Genomic DNA, 18,725 nt, shown 5'->3' on the forward strand with positions numbered 1-18,725 from the left:
AATAATTCTTACACATCAATAATAGAAAGATAGCCAATTTTTTAATGTACAAAAGCTTAGAGATATTCCACAAAAGAAAATACACTAATTACTGACAATTGTCAATAATCACATGAAACATCATTAGCTAGCAAGGAAATCCAAAATAAAACCACAAGATACCATTTCACATCCACTAAATAGCTAAAATTAAAAAGAACGATTATAGAAATGTTGGCAAGGATGTAAAGCAACTAGAACTAACACACAGTCACAGTGAGAGTAGGTAAGAGAAAACTCTGAAAAACTATGTGGCGGTTTCTTATTTAGTAAAACACATCTACCTATGGACCAACAATTCCAATCCTAGGTATTTTTTCAAGAGAAAGGAAAACACATGTTTGCAAGAAGATCCGTACAGGCCTTATTCTTAACAATAAAAAACTGGAAACAACTCAAATATCCATCAACAGAAAAAAAGATAAACTCTGGTATGTTCGTCCAATGAAATACTACTCAGCAATAAAAAGAAGAACTCTTGACACATCCAACCTCATAGATGCATCTAGAAATATATGTTAAGCAAAAGAAGCTAGATGCAAAAACGCACACACTGTACGAAGACCAAACAAAATAATCTACAGTTAGAAATCAGAATGCTTAAGGGAGTGCTGAATGGAAAGGGCAACCAGTGAACTTCCTAGGATGATGAGAATACTCTGTATCATCTTTCTGTTATCAGTTACATGGGTATAACTGTCACACCTAAAAATGAACAGCTAAGATCAGTACATCTTAGTCTATTTAATTTACATCTCAATATAAATAAATAAATACAAATTTTAAAAATAAGTTTGAGCTCATAGCATTAATCTTCCTTTTTCCCCTTTGTCCTGGGTTGTCCACATGCATACTTAGTGCATATATTTATGGGTCATCAATGATCACTATGCATCTGCTATGTGCCAAATGCTATGCCAGATTCCAAAATAACTTTTAAGTCCATGCCCTCAAGAGGACGATCTAGGGCGAATAAATACATACCTAATCACAATACACAATGTGAGGGTTTCCATTATAAAGATACACACAGGGACTTGTGAGAAGGAGAAAAGGGCACCATACACTGCCTGAAAGAAGAGTTAGGTAACAGAAAAGCCTTTTCACTAGGTGGAGGATGAAAAGCAGGAGTTTGGACATGCAGACAAGCAGGAATGGACCAGTCTAAGCAGAAAAATGCCACATGCAAAGACATGGACAAAGGGTCTAATACAATACGGAGCTAGGAGCTGTTCAGTGTTTTTGGAGTTTGGAGAACCTATAAGGAAAAAAAGGAAATGCCAGCAAGGTAGGTAGGTACCATGCTAATGCTACGGAATTTGCATTATACAGGCAGTGAAGAGGCACTGAAGAGTTTTAAGCAAGGGAATGACACATTCAAATTTGTGATTAAAGTGTCACTCTGCTAACAGTGTGAGTGAGAGAAAGCCTAAAAGGCAGTGAAAAATGAAAGCAGAGCGACCTGTCAGAAGACAACTGCAACAAGCAAGTCATGTTTCCTTTCAGTAAACCAACCAATGCACATGGACTGAAGAGAAATTTAAGAATCCCCAAAATGGACAGGAAAATGAATAAAGATTAAGATCAGACAGTTCACAGAAAGAAAAAAAAAAATGATCAGGGACTTCCCTGGTGGCACAGCAGTTAAGAATCCGCCTGCCAATACAGGGGACACGGGCTCGACCCCTGGTCTGCACATGCCACAGAGCAACTAAGCCCATGGGCCACAACTACCAAAGCCCAAGAGCCTAGAGCCCATGGTTTGCAACAAGAGACGCGACCGCAATGAGAAACCCGAACACCACAATGAAGAGCAGCCACTGCTTGCTGGAACTAGAGAAAACCCGTGTGCAATGAAGACCCAACACAGCCAATAAATAAATAAATGCATATTTTTTTTAAAAAGAATGGTCAAAATGGCCCAAATGTATGAAAGGATGCTCAGCTTCACTCATAAGAGAAATGTAAATTAAAACTACATTGGGGGGGAGGGGGCAGAGTCAAGATGGAAGCATGGGAAGACATGGAGATCACGTCTCCCCACAAATAGAACAGCTGCCGGAGGCCCATGGGGGACCTGAGGCCCAAGGAGACCACAGGAACCCCGCAGCAACCAGGTAGGACCTGGGGGAGGTCAGGGGGGCGGGGAGGGGGAAGCCCGACGGGACCAGCGCCCCTGGGGGGTTGGCTGGGTCATGGGGAGGTTCCCGCCTGGAGGAACCATTGGGGGCTGGGGAGCTCAGGGAAACCGTGACTGGGTTTCTCCGGCCCAGGAGGCCAGGAGGCCTGCTGAGCTCCCCGGCTTGGGGGCCTGCTGGGCGCCCCAGTGGGGTCCTCCACCCTCCAGGGCCCCCTCCGGGCTGCCTGGGTCCTGGGGGTGTGGGAAGGAGGGAGGAGGGGCAAGGAGGTGGAGAAGCAGACAAGAGGAGGTGGGGGCTTTGAGACTGGGGGACTGGGAGGTGAGAGGGCATTTCGCCTGCCCTCTTGGCCAGGGAGGCCGACTGGACTCCCCGGCCTGATCCTTCACTCTCAGGGCCCCCTCCAGCTGCTTGGAACCTAGGAGAGTTGGGGGTAGGGGAGAGGAAGAGAGGCAGACAGGGACCGTATCAGATTGGGAGATCTGGGGAAGTGCCGCAGGCATTACCCTAGCCCAGTTGGCCCTGGGAAGCCTGCTGGGCGTCAGAGTCCAGTCTCCTGCCTTTCAGTGCCCCCTGCAGCTGTGAGGGTTCTAGAGGAATAGGAGAGAGGGGTTGAGAAAGAAGAGAACCCAAGGGGGAGGGACCCTCTGAGACTGGAGGACTAGGGGAGGTGCCTAGCATTTCTCCCACCAACTTGGACCCAGGGAACCTACTGGGTACCTGGACCTGGTCATCTGCCCCCAGGACCAGAGGCATTCCTGGGCCCCTCTGCCCCACTGGGCCTAAGCCCCATTCCCCACCAGCCCCAGGGCTGCCCACTGCCTAACTTCCCCCCCCCCCCCCGCCCCCCCCAACCTTGTCTAAGCACCATCCCCACAGCCAAGGCCTTTTCTGGCTTTTTTTCTTTTTTCTTTTTTTTTCTTCCCACCTCCTCACTTAGGCTATTGCAGTTATTTTACCTTCCAGTTGTTGCTCCATCTTTTTTTTTTTTTTTTTTTTTTTTCATTTTCCCTGCTCCATACGGCTCGTGGGATCTTGATACACAAGCCCAGTGTCAGGCCTGAGCTCCTGAAGTGGGAGATCTGAGTCCAAAACATTGGACTGAAAGGAAAACCCAGTTCCCAAGGAATATTCTTTAGAGTTAGGTCTCCCAGAGGTTCTGAACTCAACACCAAGACCCAGCTATACTCAAAAGCCTACAAACTCCACTGCTTGAAACCTCAGGCCAAACACCCAGTGGGACAGGAACACAATCCCACCCACCCAAAGTGGGGGGAAAATGAGATGACAAAAAAATATGCCACAGATGAAGAAACAAGGTAAAAATACACAAGACCAAATAAATGAAGAGGAAATAGGAAAACTGTCTGAAAAAGAATTCAGAGTAATGACAGTAAAGATGATCCAAAATCTCGATAACAAAATACAGAAAATACAAGAAACAGGTAATAAGGACTCAGAAGAACTAAAGACCAAACAGTAATGGACAACAAAATAACCAAAATTAAAAAAACTCTAGATGGTATAAACAGCAGAATAACTGAGGCAGAAGAACGAATAAGTGAGTTGGAAGATAGAATGGGGGGAAATAACTGCCACAGAGCAGGAAAAAGAAAAAAGAATAAAAAGAATGGAAGATAGTCTCAGAGACCTTGGTGACAACATTAAGCACACCAACATTCGAATCATAGGCATCCCAGAAGAAGAAGAAAAAAACAAAGGGTCTGAGAAAATATTTCAAGAGGTTCTAGTGGAAAACTTCCTCAACATGGAAAAGGAAATAATTAATCAAGTCCAAGAAGTGCAAAGAGTCCCATACAGAATAAACCCAAGGAGAAATATACCAAGGCACATATTAATCAAACTAATGAAAATTAAGCACAAAGGAAAAATATTAAAAGCAGCAAGAGAAAAGCAACAAATAACATATAAGGGAAAACCCATCAGGATAACAGCTGATCTTGCTGCAGAAACTCTTCAGGCCAGAAGGGAATGGCAGGATATACTGAAAGTCCTGAAAGAGAAAAACCTACAGCCAAGAATACTCTACCCAGCAAGAATCTCATTCAGATTCGATGGAGAAATCAAAAGCTTTAGACAAGCAAAAGTTAAGAGAATTCAGCACCACCAAACCAGCCTTACAACAACTGCTAAAGGAACTTTTTTAAGCAGGAACACAAGAGAAGGAAAAGACCTACAAAAACAAACCCAAAACAATTTTAAAAAATGGTAATAGGAACATACATGTCAATAATCACCTTAAATGTAAATGGATTAAATGTTCCAACCAAAAGACACAGACTGGCTGAATGGATGCAAAAACAAGACCCTTACATATGCTGTCTACAAGAAACCCACTTCAGACCAAGGGACACATATAGACTGAAAGTAAAGGGATGGAAAAAGATATTCCATGCAAATGGAAGTCAAGAGAAAGCTGGAGTAGCAATACTCATATCAGACAAATTAGACTTTAGAGACTATTACAAGAGACAAGGAAGGACACTACATAATGATCAAGGGATCCATCCAAGAAGAACATATTACAATGGTAAATATCTATGCACCCAATATAGGAGCACCTCAATACATAAGGCAAATGCTAACAGCCATAAAAGGGGACATCGACAGTAACACAATAATAGTAGGAGACTTGAACACCCCACTAACATCAATGGACAGATCATCCAAACAGAAAATAAATAAGGACACACAAGCTTTAAGTGACACATTAGACCATCTTGACTTAATTGATATTTATAGGACATTCCATGCAAAAACTACAGAATACACTTTCTTCTCAAGTGCACACGGAACATTCTCCAGGACAGATCACATCCTGGGTCACAAATCAAGCCTCAGTAAATTCAAAAAAACTGAAATCATATCAAGCATCTTCTCTGACCACAATGCCCTGAGACTAGATATCAATTACAGGAAAAAAACTGCAAAAAAATACAACCACATGGAGACTAAACAATATGCTATTAAACAATCAAGAAATCAATGAAGAAATCAAAGAGGAAATCAAAAACTACCTAGAAACAAATGACAATGAAAACACAATGACCCAAAATGTACGGGATGCAGCAAAAGCAGTTCTAACAGGGAAGTTTATAGCAATACAGTCCTACCTCAAGAAACAAGAAAAATATCAAATAAACAACCTAACCTTACACCTAAAACAATTAGAGAAAGAAGAACAAAAAAACCCCAAAGTGAGCATAAGGAAAGAAATCATAAAGATCAGATCAGAAATAAATGGAAAAGAAATGAAGGAAACAATAGCAAAGATCAATAAAACTAAAACTTATCAGGAAAATAAAAGGAGAAGATGCAAATCAACAGAATTAGAAATGAAAATGGAGAAGTAACAACGGACACCTCAGAAATACAAAAGATCATGAGGAACTACTACAAGCAACTATATGCCAATCAATTGGATAACCTGGAAGAAACGGATAAATTCTTAGAAAAGTACAATCTTCCAAGACTGAACCAGGAAGAAATAAAATATATGAAGAGACCAATCACAAGTACGGAAATTGAGACTGTGATTAAAAATCTCCCAACAAACAAAAGCCCAGGGTCAGACGGATTCACAGGCAAATTCTATCAAACATTTAGAGAAGAGCTAACAGCTATCCTTCTCAAACTCTTCCAAATTATACCAGAAGGAGGAACACTCCCAAACTCATTCTGCGAGGCCACCATCACCCTGATACCAAAATCAGGCAAAGATGTCACAAAAAAAGAAAATTACAGGCCAATATCACTGATGAATAGAAACGCAAAAATCCTCAACAAAATACTAGCTAACAGAATCCAACAGCACATTAAAAAGATCATACACCATGATCAAGTGGGGTTTATCCCTGGAATGCAAGGATTCTTCAATATACACAAATCAATCAATGTGACACACCATATTAACAAACTGAAGCATAAAAACCATATGATCATCTCAATAGATGCAGAAAAAGCTTTTGACAAAATTCAACATCCATTTATGATAAAAACTCTCCAGAAAATGGGCATAGAAGGAAATTACCTCAACATAATAAAAGCCATATATGAGAAACCAAAAGCGAACATCGTTCTAAATGCTGAAAAACTGAAAGCATTCCCTCTAAGGACAGGAATAAGACAACGGTGTCCACTCTCACCATTATTATCCAACATAGTTTTGGAAGTTTTAGCCACAGCAATCAGAGAAGAAAAAGAAATAAAAGGAATCCAAATTGGAAAAGAAGTAAAAATGTCACTCTTTGCAGATGACATATTATACATAGAAAACCTGACAGACTCTACCAGAAAACTGCTAGCACTAATTGATGAGTTTAGTAAAGTAGCAGGATACAAAATTAATGCACAGAAATCTCTTGCATTCCTATACACTAACAACAGAAGAGCAGAAAGAGAAATTAAGGAAACTCTCCCATTCACCATTGCAACAAAAAGAATAAAATACCTAGGAATAAACCTGCCTAAGGAGGCAAAAGATCTGTATGCACAAAACTTTAAGACACTGATGAAAGAAATCAAAGACAACACAAACAGATGGAGGGACCTACCATGTTCCTGGATTGGCAGAATCAACATAGTGAAAATGACTGTACTACCCAAAGCAATTTACAGATTCAATGCAATCCCTATCAAATTACCAATGGCGTTTTTCACAGAACTAGAGCAAGAAATCTTACGATTTGTATGGAAACGCAAAAGACCCCGAACAGCCAAAGCAATCTTGAGAAGGAAAAATGGAGTTGGTGGAATCAGGCTTCCTGACTTCAAACTATACCACAAGGCCACAGTATGGTACTGGCACAAAAATAGAAAGGAAGATCACTGGAACAGAATAGAGAACTCAGAGATAAATCCAAGCACATATGGGCACCTTATCTTTGACAAAGGAGGCAAGAATATACAATGGAAAAAAAGAAAGCCTCTTCAATAAGTGGTGCTGGGAAAATTGGACAGCTACATGTAAAAGAATGAAATTAGAACTCTTCCTAACACCATACACAAAAATAAACTCCAAATGGATTAAAGTCCTCAATGTAAGGCCAGACACTATAAAACTCCTAGAGGAAAACATAGGCAGAACACTCTATGACATACATCAAAGCAGGATCCTTTTTGACCCACCTCCTAGAATCATGGAAATCAAATCAAGAATAAACAAATGGGACCTCATGAAACTTAAAAGCTTTTGCACAGCGAAAGAAACCATAAACAAGAAGACAACCCTCAGAATGGGAGAAAATACTTGCCAACGAAACAACGGACAAAGGATTAACCTCCAAAATATACAAGCAGCTCATGCAGCTTAATACCAAAAAAGCAAATAACCCAATCCACAAATGGGCAGAAGACCTAAATAGACATTTCTCCAAAGAAGACATACAGATGGCCAACAAACACATGAAAAGATGCTCAACATCACTCATCATCAGAGAAATGCAAGTCAAAGCCACAATGAGGAACACCTCACACTGGTCAGAATGGCTATCTTCAAAACATCTAGAAACAATAAATGTTGGAGAGGGTGTGGAGAAAAGGGAACCCTCCTGCATTGTTGGTGAGAATGTAAGCTGGTACAGCCACTATGGAAAACAGTTTGGAGGTTCCTTAAAAAACTACAAATGGAACTACCATATGATCCAGTAATCCCACTACTGAGCATATACCCAGAGAAAACCATAATCCAAAAAGAAACATGTACCATAATGTTCACTGCAGCACTATTTACAATAGCCAGGACATGGAAGCAACCTAAATGCCCATCAACAGATGAACGGATAAAGAAGATGTGGCATATATATACAATAGAATATTACTCAGCCATAAAAAGGAATGAAATTGAACTATATGTAATGAGGTGGATAGACCTAGAGACCGTCATACACAGTGAAGTAAGCCAGAAAGAGAAAAACAAATACCGTATGCTAACTCATATATATGGAATCTGAAGAAATGGTACTGATGAACCCAGTGACAGGGAAAGAGTGGAGATACAGATGTACAGAATAGACTTGAGGACATGGGGCTGGGGTGGGGGGTGGGGGGCGAAGGGGAAGCTGGGATAAAGTGAGAGAGTAGCATAGGTATATTTACACTACCAATTGTAAAACAGATAGCTAGTAGGAAGTTGCTGTATAACAAAAGGAGATCAACTTGATGATGTGTGATGTCTTAGAGGGCCAGGACTGGGGGGGGGGGGGGGATATGGGGATATATGTATAAATACAGCTGATTCACTTTGATGTACCTCAAAAACTGGTACAAGAGTGTAAAGCAAATATATTCCAATAAAGAGCTTATCAAAAAAAAAAAAAAAACTACACTGAGGTACCAGTTTTCATCTATCATGTTGGCAAAAAATCCAAAAAGTATGACTATATGCTGTGGTGGCAAGGCTATAAGAAAACAAGTATTCTTATACATACATTACAGTTACAACCTCTATGAAGGGCAACTTAACAAAATCTATCAAAACTGTATCTGCTTTTATTCTTTGACCCAGCAATTCCTCTTCTAGGAATTTAATCTACAGACACACCTGCATATGTATGAAATGACATATGTACAAGGTTGCTCATGCAGTATTTTTATAACAGCAAAAACTGGAAACAATCTAACTGTCCATCAACAGGCTAGTTAAATTATGGTACATAAATAAAATGAACACTCTGCAGCTGTTGAGAGAGAGTGTACACATACCAGCATTTTATAAACTAATACAGAAAGATCTCCAGGGTATACTATTAAGTGAGAAAAATGAATAAATAAAAGGTAAAGCAGTTAAGGTTTCCAACATTAGTGTAAAACATGTTGGGGTGATGGGAGGAGTGGGGTGGGATCAATATCTTTGTACAGGGTTGTATTTTTTAAATCTCCAGAAGGATATATAAGAAAATGATACTAGTGTAGTCTGGGAACTGGGAACTATACAGATGAGGAAGGGTATGGATAAGAGACTTTTTATTGGAAGTCTCTTTTCTTCTGTATTTGGTGTTTTACTTTTGAAGTACTACTGTACATACAGTGTAAAAAAATTGTTTTGAAACTACTGTATCAGAATCAACAAGATTTGGTAACTCTTTTGATTTGAGAAGTAAAGGAGACAGGGAGGTGGAGGGGAGGGAATCAAGACGACACCCAGGTTGCTGACTTGGTTAGTCATTCAACTTAAAAAAAAAAAAAGTCCATACTAACCAAGGCAGATATTACAGGATAGAGGAAGGCCATTCAATTTTGGACATGTACTGGAGGTGTTGCGACTGATGGTACATGAGAAAAAGATGATAAGAAACTGAGAAGAAAGGTTGAGGATATGGCTGTTAGCAGAAGCCTTGGAGGAAAAAAAAGGAAAACATTTTATATGAACCTAATTTACCTAAGAATTATTTATTCTTATAAACCCAATTAACCCAGAGAATAAAACTAAAAAAGCAACTAACTCAAAGTGACAGCAAAAGGCCACATTATCATATCCTTTCTCAAAGACACCAGACTCTCACTAAAAGATTACTTCTTACACTTAGATAATTTCCCAAGTTCACAACAGATTAGAAACATCCAAAAAAGGGTGCGGGTGGGAATTCCCTGGCGGTCCAGTGGTTACACCTCAGCGATTTCACTGCCAAGGACCCAGGTTCAATCCCTGCTTGAGGAACTAAGATCCCACAAGCCTCTTGGCACGGCAAAAAGTAAATACATAAATTAATTAATTTTTTTTTAAGGGTGCAGGTATAGCTACCAGCATGAGGCAGCAAGGAAAAAAAAGGAAAAAACACAAAGATACCACCAATACCGTGAAAAACAACATTCTTCAAGTGCTCTTCAAAGAGCCAAAGTCCCATATTTTATCATCTAAGACTTGGCCAAAATGGTCCCTCCTTTAAGAAGTTGTTCATGGTTCCTGCACTCTTAACCTAATATAATTAATCAATCTCCCTTTATCAAATTTCCACCTTCAAATGTTTTGCTTACGCCTTTCTGAAAACACTTTATTCTACTTCATTTCATAATTATTTTACAATTTTGGTATAACTAGTATTTTATAATACCAGTCTCTTTCTTCCTACTTGAATACAGATCTCTTATCTTTCACCTTTATTTATATCTCTGAGCACAATTTCCTTGCATAGTATACCATGCAAATATCCATTCGACAAGAAATTATGCATCTTTGCCTTCTCTAAAGTGATGTGGATGGACTTGCCACAGTCTCCCTGCTCCAAGTTATAACAGTTTGTTTTTTAAGTACTTACATATTTGTCACCAGGGTAAACATCTGGCCTGGCTTATACCAAAAACTAATGAGATAAAGGGTGACTGGAAGTGACTGCTAATGGGTTTAGAGTTTCTTATATAAGAGACAAAAATGTTCTAAGAGCAGACTGTGGTGATGGTTGCACATACCTGCGAATGTACTAGAAAATGATGAATTGCACACTTTCAGTGGGTGAACTGTATGGAATGTGAATTATATCTCAATAAAGCTGCTTTTAAAAATGAGATATCTGCTATTATCCCCATTCACAGATTAAGAAACTGAGGCTTGACAAGATTAGGTAACTTGTCCATGGTGACACAGCTAGCTAGTGATAGAGGCAGGATAAAAACCCAAGCAGTCCTGACTCTGTTCTATATGCTTAACCGCCATGCTTCTCTGCTTTCCCTAGCAAGAGACTTTACTCATCAAGCATCACTTCAAATGCCTAAATATGTTCCTACTACTGTTCAAATCTTCAATGCCAGTGACCTTACAAACTTGAAGTAGGACTGCAAAGCCCTGACCTAATTATGTTACACCATAAAAGCAGAGAAGGACAGCAAAAAGTTGAAAAGAAAGGGACCAAAGAGACAGAGGAAGGGAAAAAAGTAATCAAGAGATATATTTCAAAGCTTTCAATCCTGAGCATGAGACTACATGAAACATTACTGCTTCTTGACCGCTCTCATCAAAGCAGGTGGGCAGGCCTGACTCACCTGGGCTGGGGGCTTTCTGGATTCGTTCTGCCAAAACCGGGGTTTCTTGGCAATAGAATTATCTTGGGCCAGATAATTTTTGTTGTGGAGGGCTGCCCTACACATTGTAGGTTGTTTAGCAACATCCCTGTCTCTACTCACTAGATACCAGTAACACCACTCTTCCCCTCACCCCTCAGTTGTGACAACCAAAATGTCTCCAGACACTGCCAAAGGTCCTGGAGGAAGGAGTTGGGGAGGGAAGGGATATCCAAAATCACCCCCGTTTGAGAGCCACTGACCTAGACTAAACATAAAGATGAAAAAGGCCAGCTGTTTGATGTTAACCAGTGCATATAATAACTGGAGACAGAAAGAACTTTTTTTTTTAAACGAGATTTACTGAGACATCTTTGACATACAAAAATGTAGATATTTAAGATATACAGCTTGATCTTTTGATACATGTATGTACTGTGAAAAGATCGCCACGATCAAGCTAATTAACATCACCTCTGCATGGTTACCACTCAAGAGGGGTGGGGTAGAGGGTAACAGACCAAGAGCATTTTAAACCAATTGCCTCCCAAGCCTACTAAGAAAAAACTTATTTCATTAAAAAAAAAAAAAAAGTGAAGCTGGGGGGTGGGGGCAGCATGTACGGATTAAGTAGGAACAAAGCTCACATAGTCATGCCAACATCCCAGGTTTCTGCACAGTTCAGCATGTAAGGCCCCTGACTCTAGCAGAATATCAACTATAAAGAGAGACTACTAAAGATCAGAAAATAGATCTAAAGGATGTCAGAAATGAGAACTGCTCCCTTTGACTGGTTTGAAGGAAAATCAGTTTCCCTTATAAGAAAAACTAACTGTCCCTCATCTCTGAGGGAACTGAAATATCAAAGTCAAGGTTGCCACCCCCCCCCCCCCCCACCTAGGGAAGAGAAGCAAATCAAATGACAATATAAATAAAAATGAAATGACAGTTTGGGCAAGAGGGAGGAGTGGTGAGTCAGGACTAGCAGACAGTAGGAGACAGAGCTGACCCTACATAAAATTTACTCGCCCTGACCCTCAAATCTCCCTTCCTGCCTTTATATAATCTTCTTTTAAAACCAAGTTAAGGGCTTTCAATACCCTCATGTTAACCTTTGGTTACTGTTCAAAGTCTAGCACTGTAGCCTCTCCATCCAGAGCACTGTTCCCCCTCAAGGTGCCATGGGCTCTGAAAACTTATTCCTCTCTAAAAGTTCCATCTCCCTCAAACCATTTTAGATTGGGGGGGGGGGTGCACAGATAAATTAACCTACTCAATCTAAAGTATGTGCTGCAGGTAACCTCTGCCCAACAAGCATATAAAAATTTTTTTACCCTCCTCATAATCAACAAAATGCAACCCAAAACATGATACAGGGCTTCCCTGGTGGCGCAGTGGTTAAGAATCTGCCTGCCAATGCAGGGCACACAGGTTCGAGCCCTGGTCCGGGAAGATCCCACAATGCCTCAGAGCAACTAAGCCTGTGCGCCACAACTGCTGAAGCCTGCACACCTAGAGCCAGTGCTCTGCAACAAGAGAAGCCACTGCACTGAGAAGCCCATGCACAGCAACGAAGAGTAGCCGCTGCTCTCCACAACTGGAGAAAGCACGCACGCAGCAACGAAGACCCCACACAGCCAATAAATAAAATAAAATAAATTTAGAAAAAAACAAGATACAAACTTCACATATCAAATCAGCAAAAGGTACAAAGTTTAATAAACTCTAATGTTGGCAAACATATAACAGTCATAGTCATATAGTGTCAGTTTGTGTAAATTGTTACAACCTAAATACCACTCAAAAGGAGTCAGAATAAATTATGGTGATACATGCATATAATACTCTAATCATTTTTTAAATTATGTTGATCTGTACGTGGCAATATGAGAAGAACTATGTGATATTACCTACTGAAAAAAGTAAACTGCAGAAAAAAGTAAACAACATAGCTTTTAATAACAAAAAAACAAAGCAATAAGTATATTACTATTTGCATAAATTTTTTAAAAAGTAAACTTTCTGAAAACTGTTAACAGTGGATTACCTTTTAGAGGGAAGAGGTAAAGTAGCTTTTATTTTTACTTTTCTGTACTACAAGAATTTTCTTATCATATACATGTGTAACTTTTAACTTACAATATATGATTCTTTACGGTACTCTGTCCCCCTAACCTTAACAATTACTCTCACTACCAACTCTCCACACACCCCCCCAACTCCCACCCCAATATCTGAAGGCTAACTAAAGTTGCCTGATGGAAAGTCAACTACTTAGGAATGTATTCTGTAAACACATTCTGGATATAAATCTGGGACTTTTCTTTAAAATCTCTTCACTTACTTCCCTAAAACCACCTCTGAGATGAAAGAGAAAGAGAATCCTTACACTGCCCAGGGAACCACAAACTCTTATTTCCTTTTGGGCCCCCTAACCATTCTCTCCTAGAAAGAGACAATGCTTGTGGTTATAATATCCCCTCCTTCCCTCTCCCACATAAAGAAGAGCAACCTCAACTGTCACTGAAGAGGGAGGAAGGCCTGCCCCTAGTAGAATCGCTTAACAGCAGGGATCCTACCCTGGTTTTTCTCAGCACTCATCCCCTTGGTGCAAGTGGCAAACCCCCACTGAATTTCTACAGGGCAGAGTCTCAGCCTTGCTCATTACATCACCCGTGGTATAGTATATATATGAAGCTTAATATTTGTTCATTTTAACTGAATCAGGTCACAGCAATCTCTGTCAAAGGGAGGCAAGTTAGTGAAGAACTTCTAGATCATGCTCCTTTAAAGACGCCTCGAATTAGCTTTCTGCTTATCAATCTTTCCTCCACTCCCCGCAGCTGAGGAGCTGACATATAAGTTTCACACAGCTAAAGCGAATATTTCTAATTACTGCTTACTACTGATGTCTAATCATTAGAGCACAATAACTATCACGGATGTTTTTTAAATATCTCAGAGTAATGGCTTTAAGGTTTACTTTAAACAACTATAACTAATCTGAGTTTCATCTTCCATGATTTTGTCACTGAGCATGATCACCCCCACCAACTGAAACAATTACAGCAAACTCATCCTTAATTCTGAATTAATTAGTGAGAAAGTTATAAAACCTTTTTCAAGTATTGGAGAAAATGGTTATAATCAGGTGGTTCATGACAGTATAGTGTGAGGAAGAGCTGACCTCTACGCACCTAGGAGACAGAATTTTGAACCATTTTGGCAGCGTCTTAAATAAGCTTAAAAAATAAATATGTTCTCAGAGAAATTACTGGGTTTATTTTTAGACTTAAGTATTTTTGGAATTTTTAACATTCCCCAACAAGAATACTCAAACCAAATACAATTTTCTCCAAACACCTATTGTAACTGGAAGTGACAAATGACTGGTGTAGCAAATTGAGTTTAAAAGTAAAAAAAATACACTCATGCACGCATACATCTTAAAACAAAATAAAGTTTAACACTAACTTCTAAATTACTCTGGCTTACAAGTTTAAGGAAGAATAAATAAATGCCTTGTCAAGTATTGTTACACAATGAAAGATCAAGCAACTCCAGGAGACAGACATGCAAGAGATTATCTTCTGAGACAAAGTGGACTGAATCCTAGATAGAAATTATTAAACCAGACTCCGAAACAGATGGTTTACCTGGAAACTTTTATTTCTTGGTTGAATGAATGAAAACAAAAGAGGAGAAGGGGATAGAGCATAATATGCTACCTGGCAATAATTTTAAACATTGCTTAAGTCCTGAATAAAATAATACAGATCATGTGGGTGCTTCTAAGCCTCCAGGAGATCTAAAGGCTGCCTCAATTCCACCACAAGAATATGACTGTGACTTTGAACCCAATGTCTCAAGAATATGATGAGTGAGTTGGAAATCATCTAAGTTTCCTCATAGCTAACATTAACAAAGGAAATACAAATTTATTCTTTTCTAATACAAATTATATACATACAGTACTTGTCATCGAAGCCAAATCACAGTGACCTCTCCTGTTAGTTCTAGGCACACATGATCAAAAGAGACAGCATAAGGAAGTCAAAGGACACTCCTAATCTCCAAGAGGGAAAACCAGAAAGAATACAATCTCCCAAAATATTCCCCTCTGCACAAAGTTTTGGGTACCATTCACGCTTCACCAGAGCAAGCCCTATCTAATACAGAGTATTGCTTTATTTTAGGCTTAACGAATTATTGACAAAGCCTGGTCCTCAAAACATAAGCCTTTGTGACTATTAAAGCTGCAAAACAATTTTGAAATAAATTTAAAAATTACAAATTTTATCCAACAGCCAACTCAGTAGAACTACTTGTCAAATAAGCTTAGTACACAGCATTCCACGACAACAAGAATCACTACCATCATGTTATCTCCTATAGTTCTTGGGAAAAGTGAGGAAAAAGAAAGGCATAACCAGACAAGAATGAAAGTGACAGGAAGAGTACAAAAGCTGCTGTAAAAAAACAAAGCTAATACAAGGAGAATCAACCTCAACAAAAAAGGAGAAAATAAGAAAGGGCATAAAAGTTCTTTAATAAAAAATAAAGGCCAATACAAACACTACCCTGTCATTTAAAATACACGTTCAAGTAAAACTCAGAGGATAATCTTTTAAACCATCAAAAAAGGCAAAAACATACAAACAAAATCTTCACTAATCAAACAATGTCTAAAGTGCACCTTTTTTTTTTATTGGAGTATAGCTGCCTTACAATGTTATGTTAGCTTCTGCTGCAGAGCAAAGCGAATCAGCCACATGTATACACATATCCCCTCTTCCCTGGATTTTCTTCCCATTTAGGTCAGAACAGAGCGCTGACGAGAGTTCTCCGTGCTATACAGTCTACTCTCATCACCTTTTCTATTTATATTTGTAAACTTATTTTGAAAGAATAATGTTCTGACTTAATGGTCTTTTTTTTTTTTTTACAGTTTAGGTTTTCCGCTATCACCAGACGATACCAGATTGTTTCACAAACTGACCAGCATACACCATAGGAATGCTCACTTTATTGTCCCTAAAACTGCTAACATCTCAGACATATGTACTATATAAATAGGTGCCCTTTCTAGCCCTTATTTTGCTTAATACCATTTTTGTGTTTTTAACTATTTTACTTGACTACTATTTACGTGCGTACAGAAAATGCTCTATCTTGGAACTTCATCTACGTGTTGAGAACAATGATTATACTGCCATTCAAGTTTTTAATAATTATGATTTATTTACAGCTCTCCTCATACCTAAACACATCTGAATGTTTAAAGGTCATCAGGAAGACAGTAGAAGACCCCCAACTAACTCAAGACCGCAGACCAACCTTCGAAAGTAAACACTATATCCAAAGTTTCCCAAACCGTTCATTAAACAGGGTTGGTAGGGTCGTTCAGGACAGTACTGCCCCCATCCAACATTTCTAAAAGAAGTGTGAGAAGAGCGTTCAAAGCATGTTCTTCCAAATTGAATAAAGGGTTCCCTTTTGGGGTTGCTAGGATGCCTAAATGTGTATCAAGTAACAGGGACCTGCTCTTTCAAACCCTACCCCGAGTTTACACGAGCCGCGAAGGAACGTAGGAAAAGGCAGCTCTGAAGACGACGAGGCGCTATGTCCCAGGGTTCAGATTCATGCCCTCGGATAACTGTACCGCCGCTTAGGGTAGGTAGCTTTAACGTATGCACCAAAAGGCAACAGCAGCAAAAAACCACAAACAAGCTTTTGCTCCCGACCAGAAACTTTTCAGGTGTCCCTAAGATAAGAGACTGCAAAAATGTCAGCTGTACAGCTGCACACCGTTAGCACGGTCGTTCCCACTCCGAGGCTTCCTAAAGGAGAGCCAGAACTCCGCGGTCGCCCGGGAGGAGCCGCTCCACCCCGTGCTGGACTCTTCCCCAACCAGGTCCTCGGGTGCCCCCAGCACCAGCTCCCGGAGGCGCGGGGAGCGCGCTTCACCGCCGGCGACGGCCAAGTAACAGTACGAAAATGTCACTCTGTCGGCTCGCGGTCGTCGCCCGGAGCAGAGGCTGCGCGGCGCGGGCGACCCGGCGGCGGGGGCGGGGGCGCCGAGGCCCGCACAGCGAGCGCCCCGGGGTCGGCCCGGACCCGCGCGCTCCCCGCCCCTCGCCCGGAAGGGGGAACACCCGCCCGCGGGAGGATTCAACAGGAGCGCCGCGCCGCCCGCCTGCCGCCCGGGAAACAGCCGCCGGCCGGCCGGGCGCGGGGGGAGGGGCGGCGGCGGGGCGCGGGCGGCGGGGCGGCGGGGCGCGGACCCCCGGCCGCGCGCAAGGTCACCGCCCGCCGCCCCGCCGCCCTCACCGCCCTCGCCGCCGCGGGCGCCCCGGCCGGGCCGGGGCGGCAAGTTTAATTTCCAGAGGCTGCGGCTGAGCCCGCGGCGTGGAGCGAGCGCGCCGGCCGTGGGGCCCTCCCCACCCCCACCGTGCAGCCCGGCCCCCGCCCCCGGCCCGCTCCCCGCGCCTGCCGGCCCCGCCGCCGCCGCCACCGCCGCCGGGCAGCCGCTGGCTGCAGCCCCCGACGCCGGGAGGCGAGTCTCGGTTGGCAGGCGGGCGGCGCTTGAGCCCCGCCACAGACACAGCCGCGGTGGCGGGCGCTGGAAAATGGAGCGCGGCGACCACAGAGAGGAGAGACGTTCTCCTCCCGTTAACTGGATCGTTTCCTACCTCCGGGTGCCCGACTCGCTACTCCTCTCACTCCGCTGCTCTCCGGGATCCGCCGCCGCCGCCGCCGCATCCAATCGCCTCCTCCCCCCCTCCCCTTCCGCAGCCAGCCCGGCCGTTCCTCCTCCTCTCCGCTTCAAAATGGCGCCAAGCGCTCTTCGGCGGCTGCTCCAATCGAACCGCCGCGGACAGCACCCGGGGGGCAGGCAGAGCGCCGCGTGGGTGCGCAGCGCCCCCTGCCGACCGGCCCGCAGCGCGCGCCCGCCGGCCCGCCGGCCTCCCCTCCGCCCCGCCTCGTGCACGCACGCGCGCGCCCGCCTCCGCTCCGCTCCGCCCTGCCCGCCGCGCGCGCGCGCGCGCACGCCGCCGCACGGGCACGCCGCCGCTGTGGCCGCGAGACCCGTAGCTGTCAGTGGTTTCTCTGCCTGTAAAGCTCCCTTGACTTTTGCCGAAAACCACATAAGTTGCTATATATCTCTAGCTCTATGGATAAAAGTTAGGAATTTTTTAAAACAATGAAATTGAAATTACTGTTAACTGCTTTGCTCCTTACTTCGTAACTCTGACTTAGTCATCTCAAATTGCATAAAAAAGTTTTTTCCTGCACTGTGTGTGTTGTCTTTACTTAATCCCACTGCTTTCTCGTTGTCAGGTATTGTTTAGGCTGTGGGTGGGGGGAGGGACATAGTAATTCCATCTGTAACAAAGCATTCCGTTCATTCGTTTTTCACATTTGTCCTCCTTGGAAGGAGAAATAATCTGAAGACCACAGGGACGCCTTCCAGAAAGTGAGTTTCTAAGCCCCTTCACCTCCAGGAGGTGCCGCTCCTCCCTCCTGCAGCTG

General features: G+C 42.3%; 2 protein-coding genes across 8 annotated transcripts in view; one reads left to right on the forward strand and one right to left on the reverse strand.

The window, feature by feature from the left end:
• PDS5B (PDS5 cohesin associated factor B) overlaps positions 1-17,995 on the reverse strand; it is a 198,183-nt gene extending 180,188 nt beyond the window's left edge. For 6 of the 7 annotated variants that reach the window (XM_057707515.1, XM_057707514.1, XM_057707513.1 and 3 more), the window contains exon 1: positions 17,885-17,995. The gene's annotated coding sequence lies outside the window, so the exon portion shown is untranslated. Of the gene's footprint in view, positions 1-17,000; positions 17,119-17,884 lie in introns of those variants that run through there. The other variant, XM_057707511.1, reaches the window with a different exon arrangement.
• On the forward strand, positions 16,978-18,287 carry LOC130835607 (basic proline-rich protein-like). Its single transcript, XM_057707214.1, has 2 exons — positions 16,978-17,416; positions 17,650-18,287. Exons 1-2 carry the CDS (start codon positions 16,978-16,980, stop codon positions 18,285-18,287), a joined length of 1,077 nt encoding a protein of 358 aa, XP_057563197.1.
• The last annotated feature ends 438 nt before the right edge of the window (positions 18,288-18,725 follow it).

This window comes from Hippopotamus amphibius, chromosome 14 (assembly GCF_030028045.1).
Source record: "Hippopotamus amphibius kiboko isolate mHipAmp2 chromosome 14, mHipAmp2.hap2, whole genome shotgun sequence".
NCBI lineage: Eukaryota > Metazoa > Chordata > Mammalia > Artiodactyla > Hippopotamidae > Hippopotamus > Hippopotamus amphibius.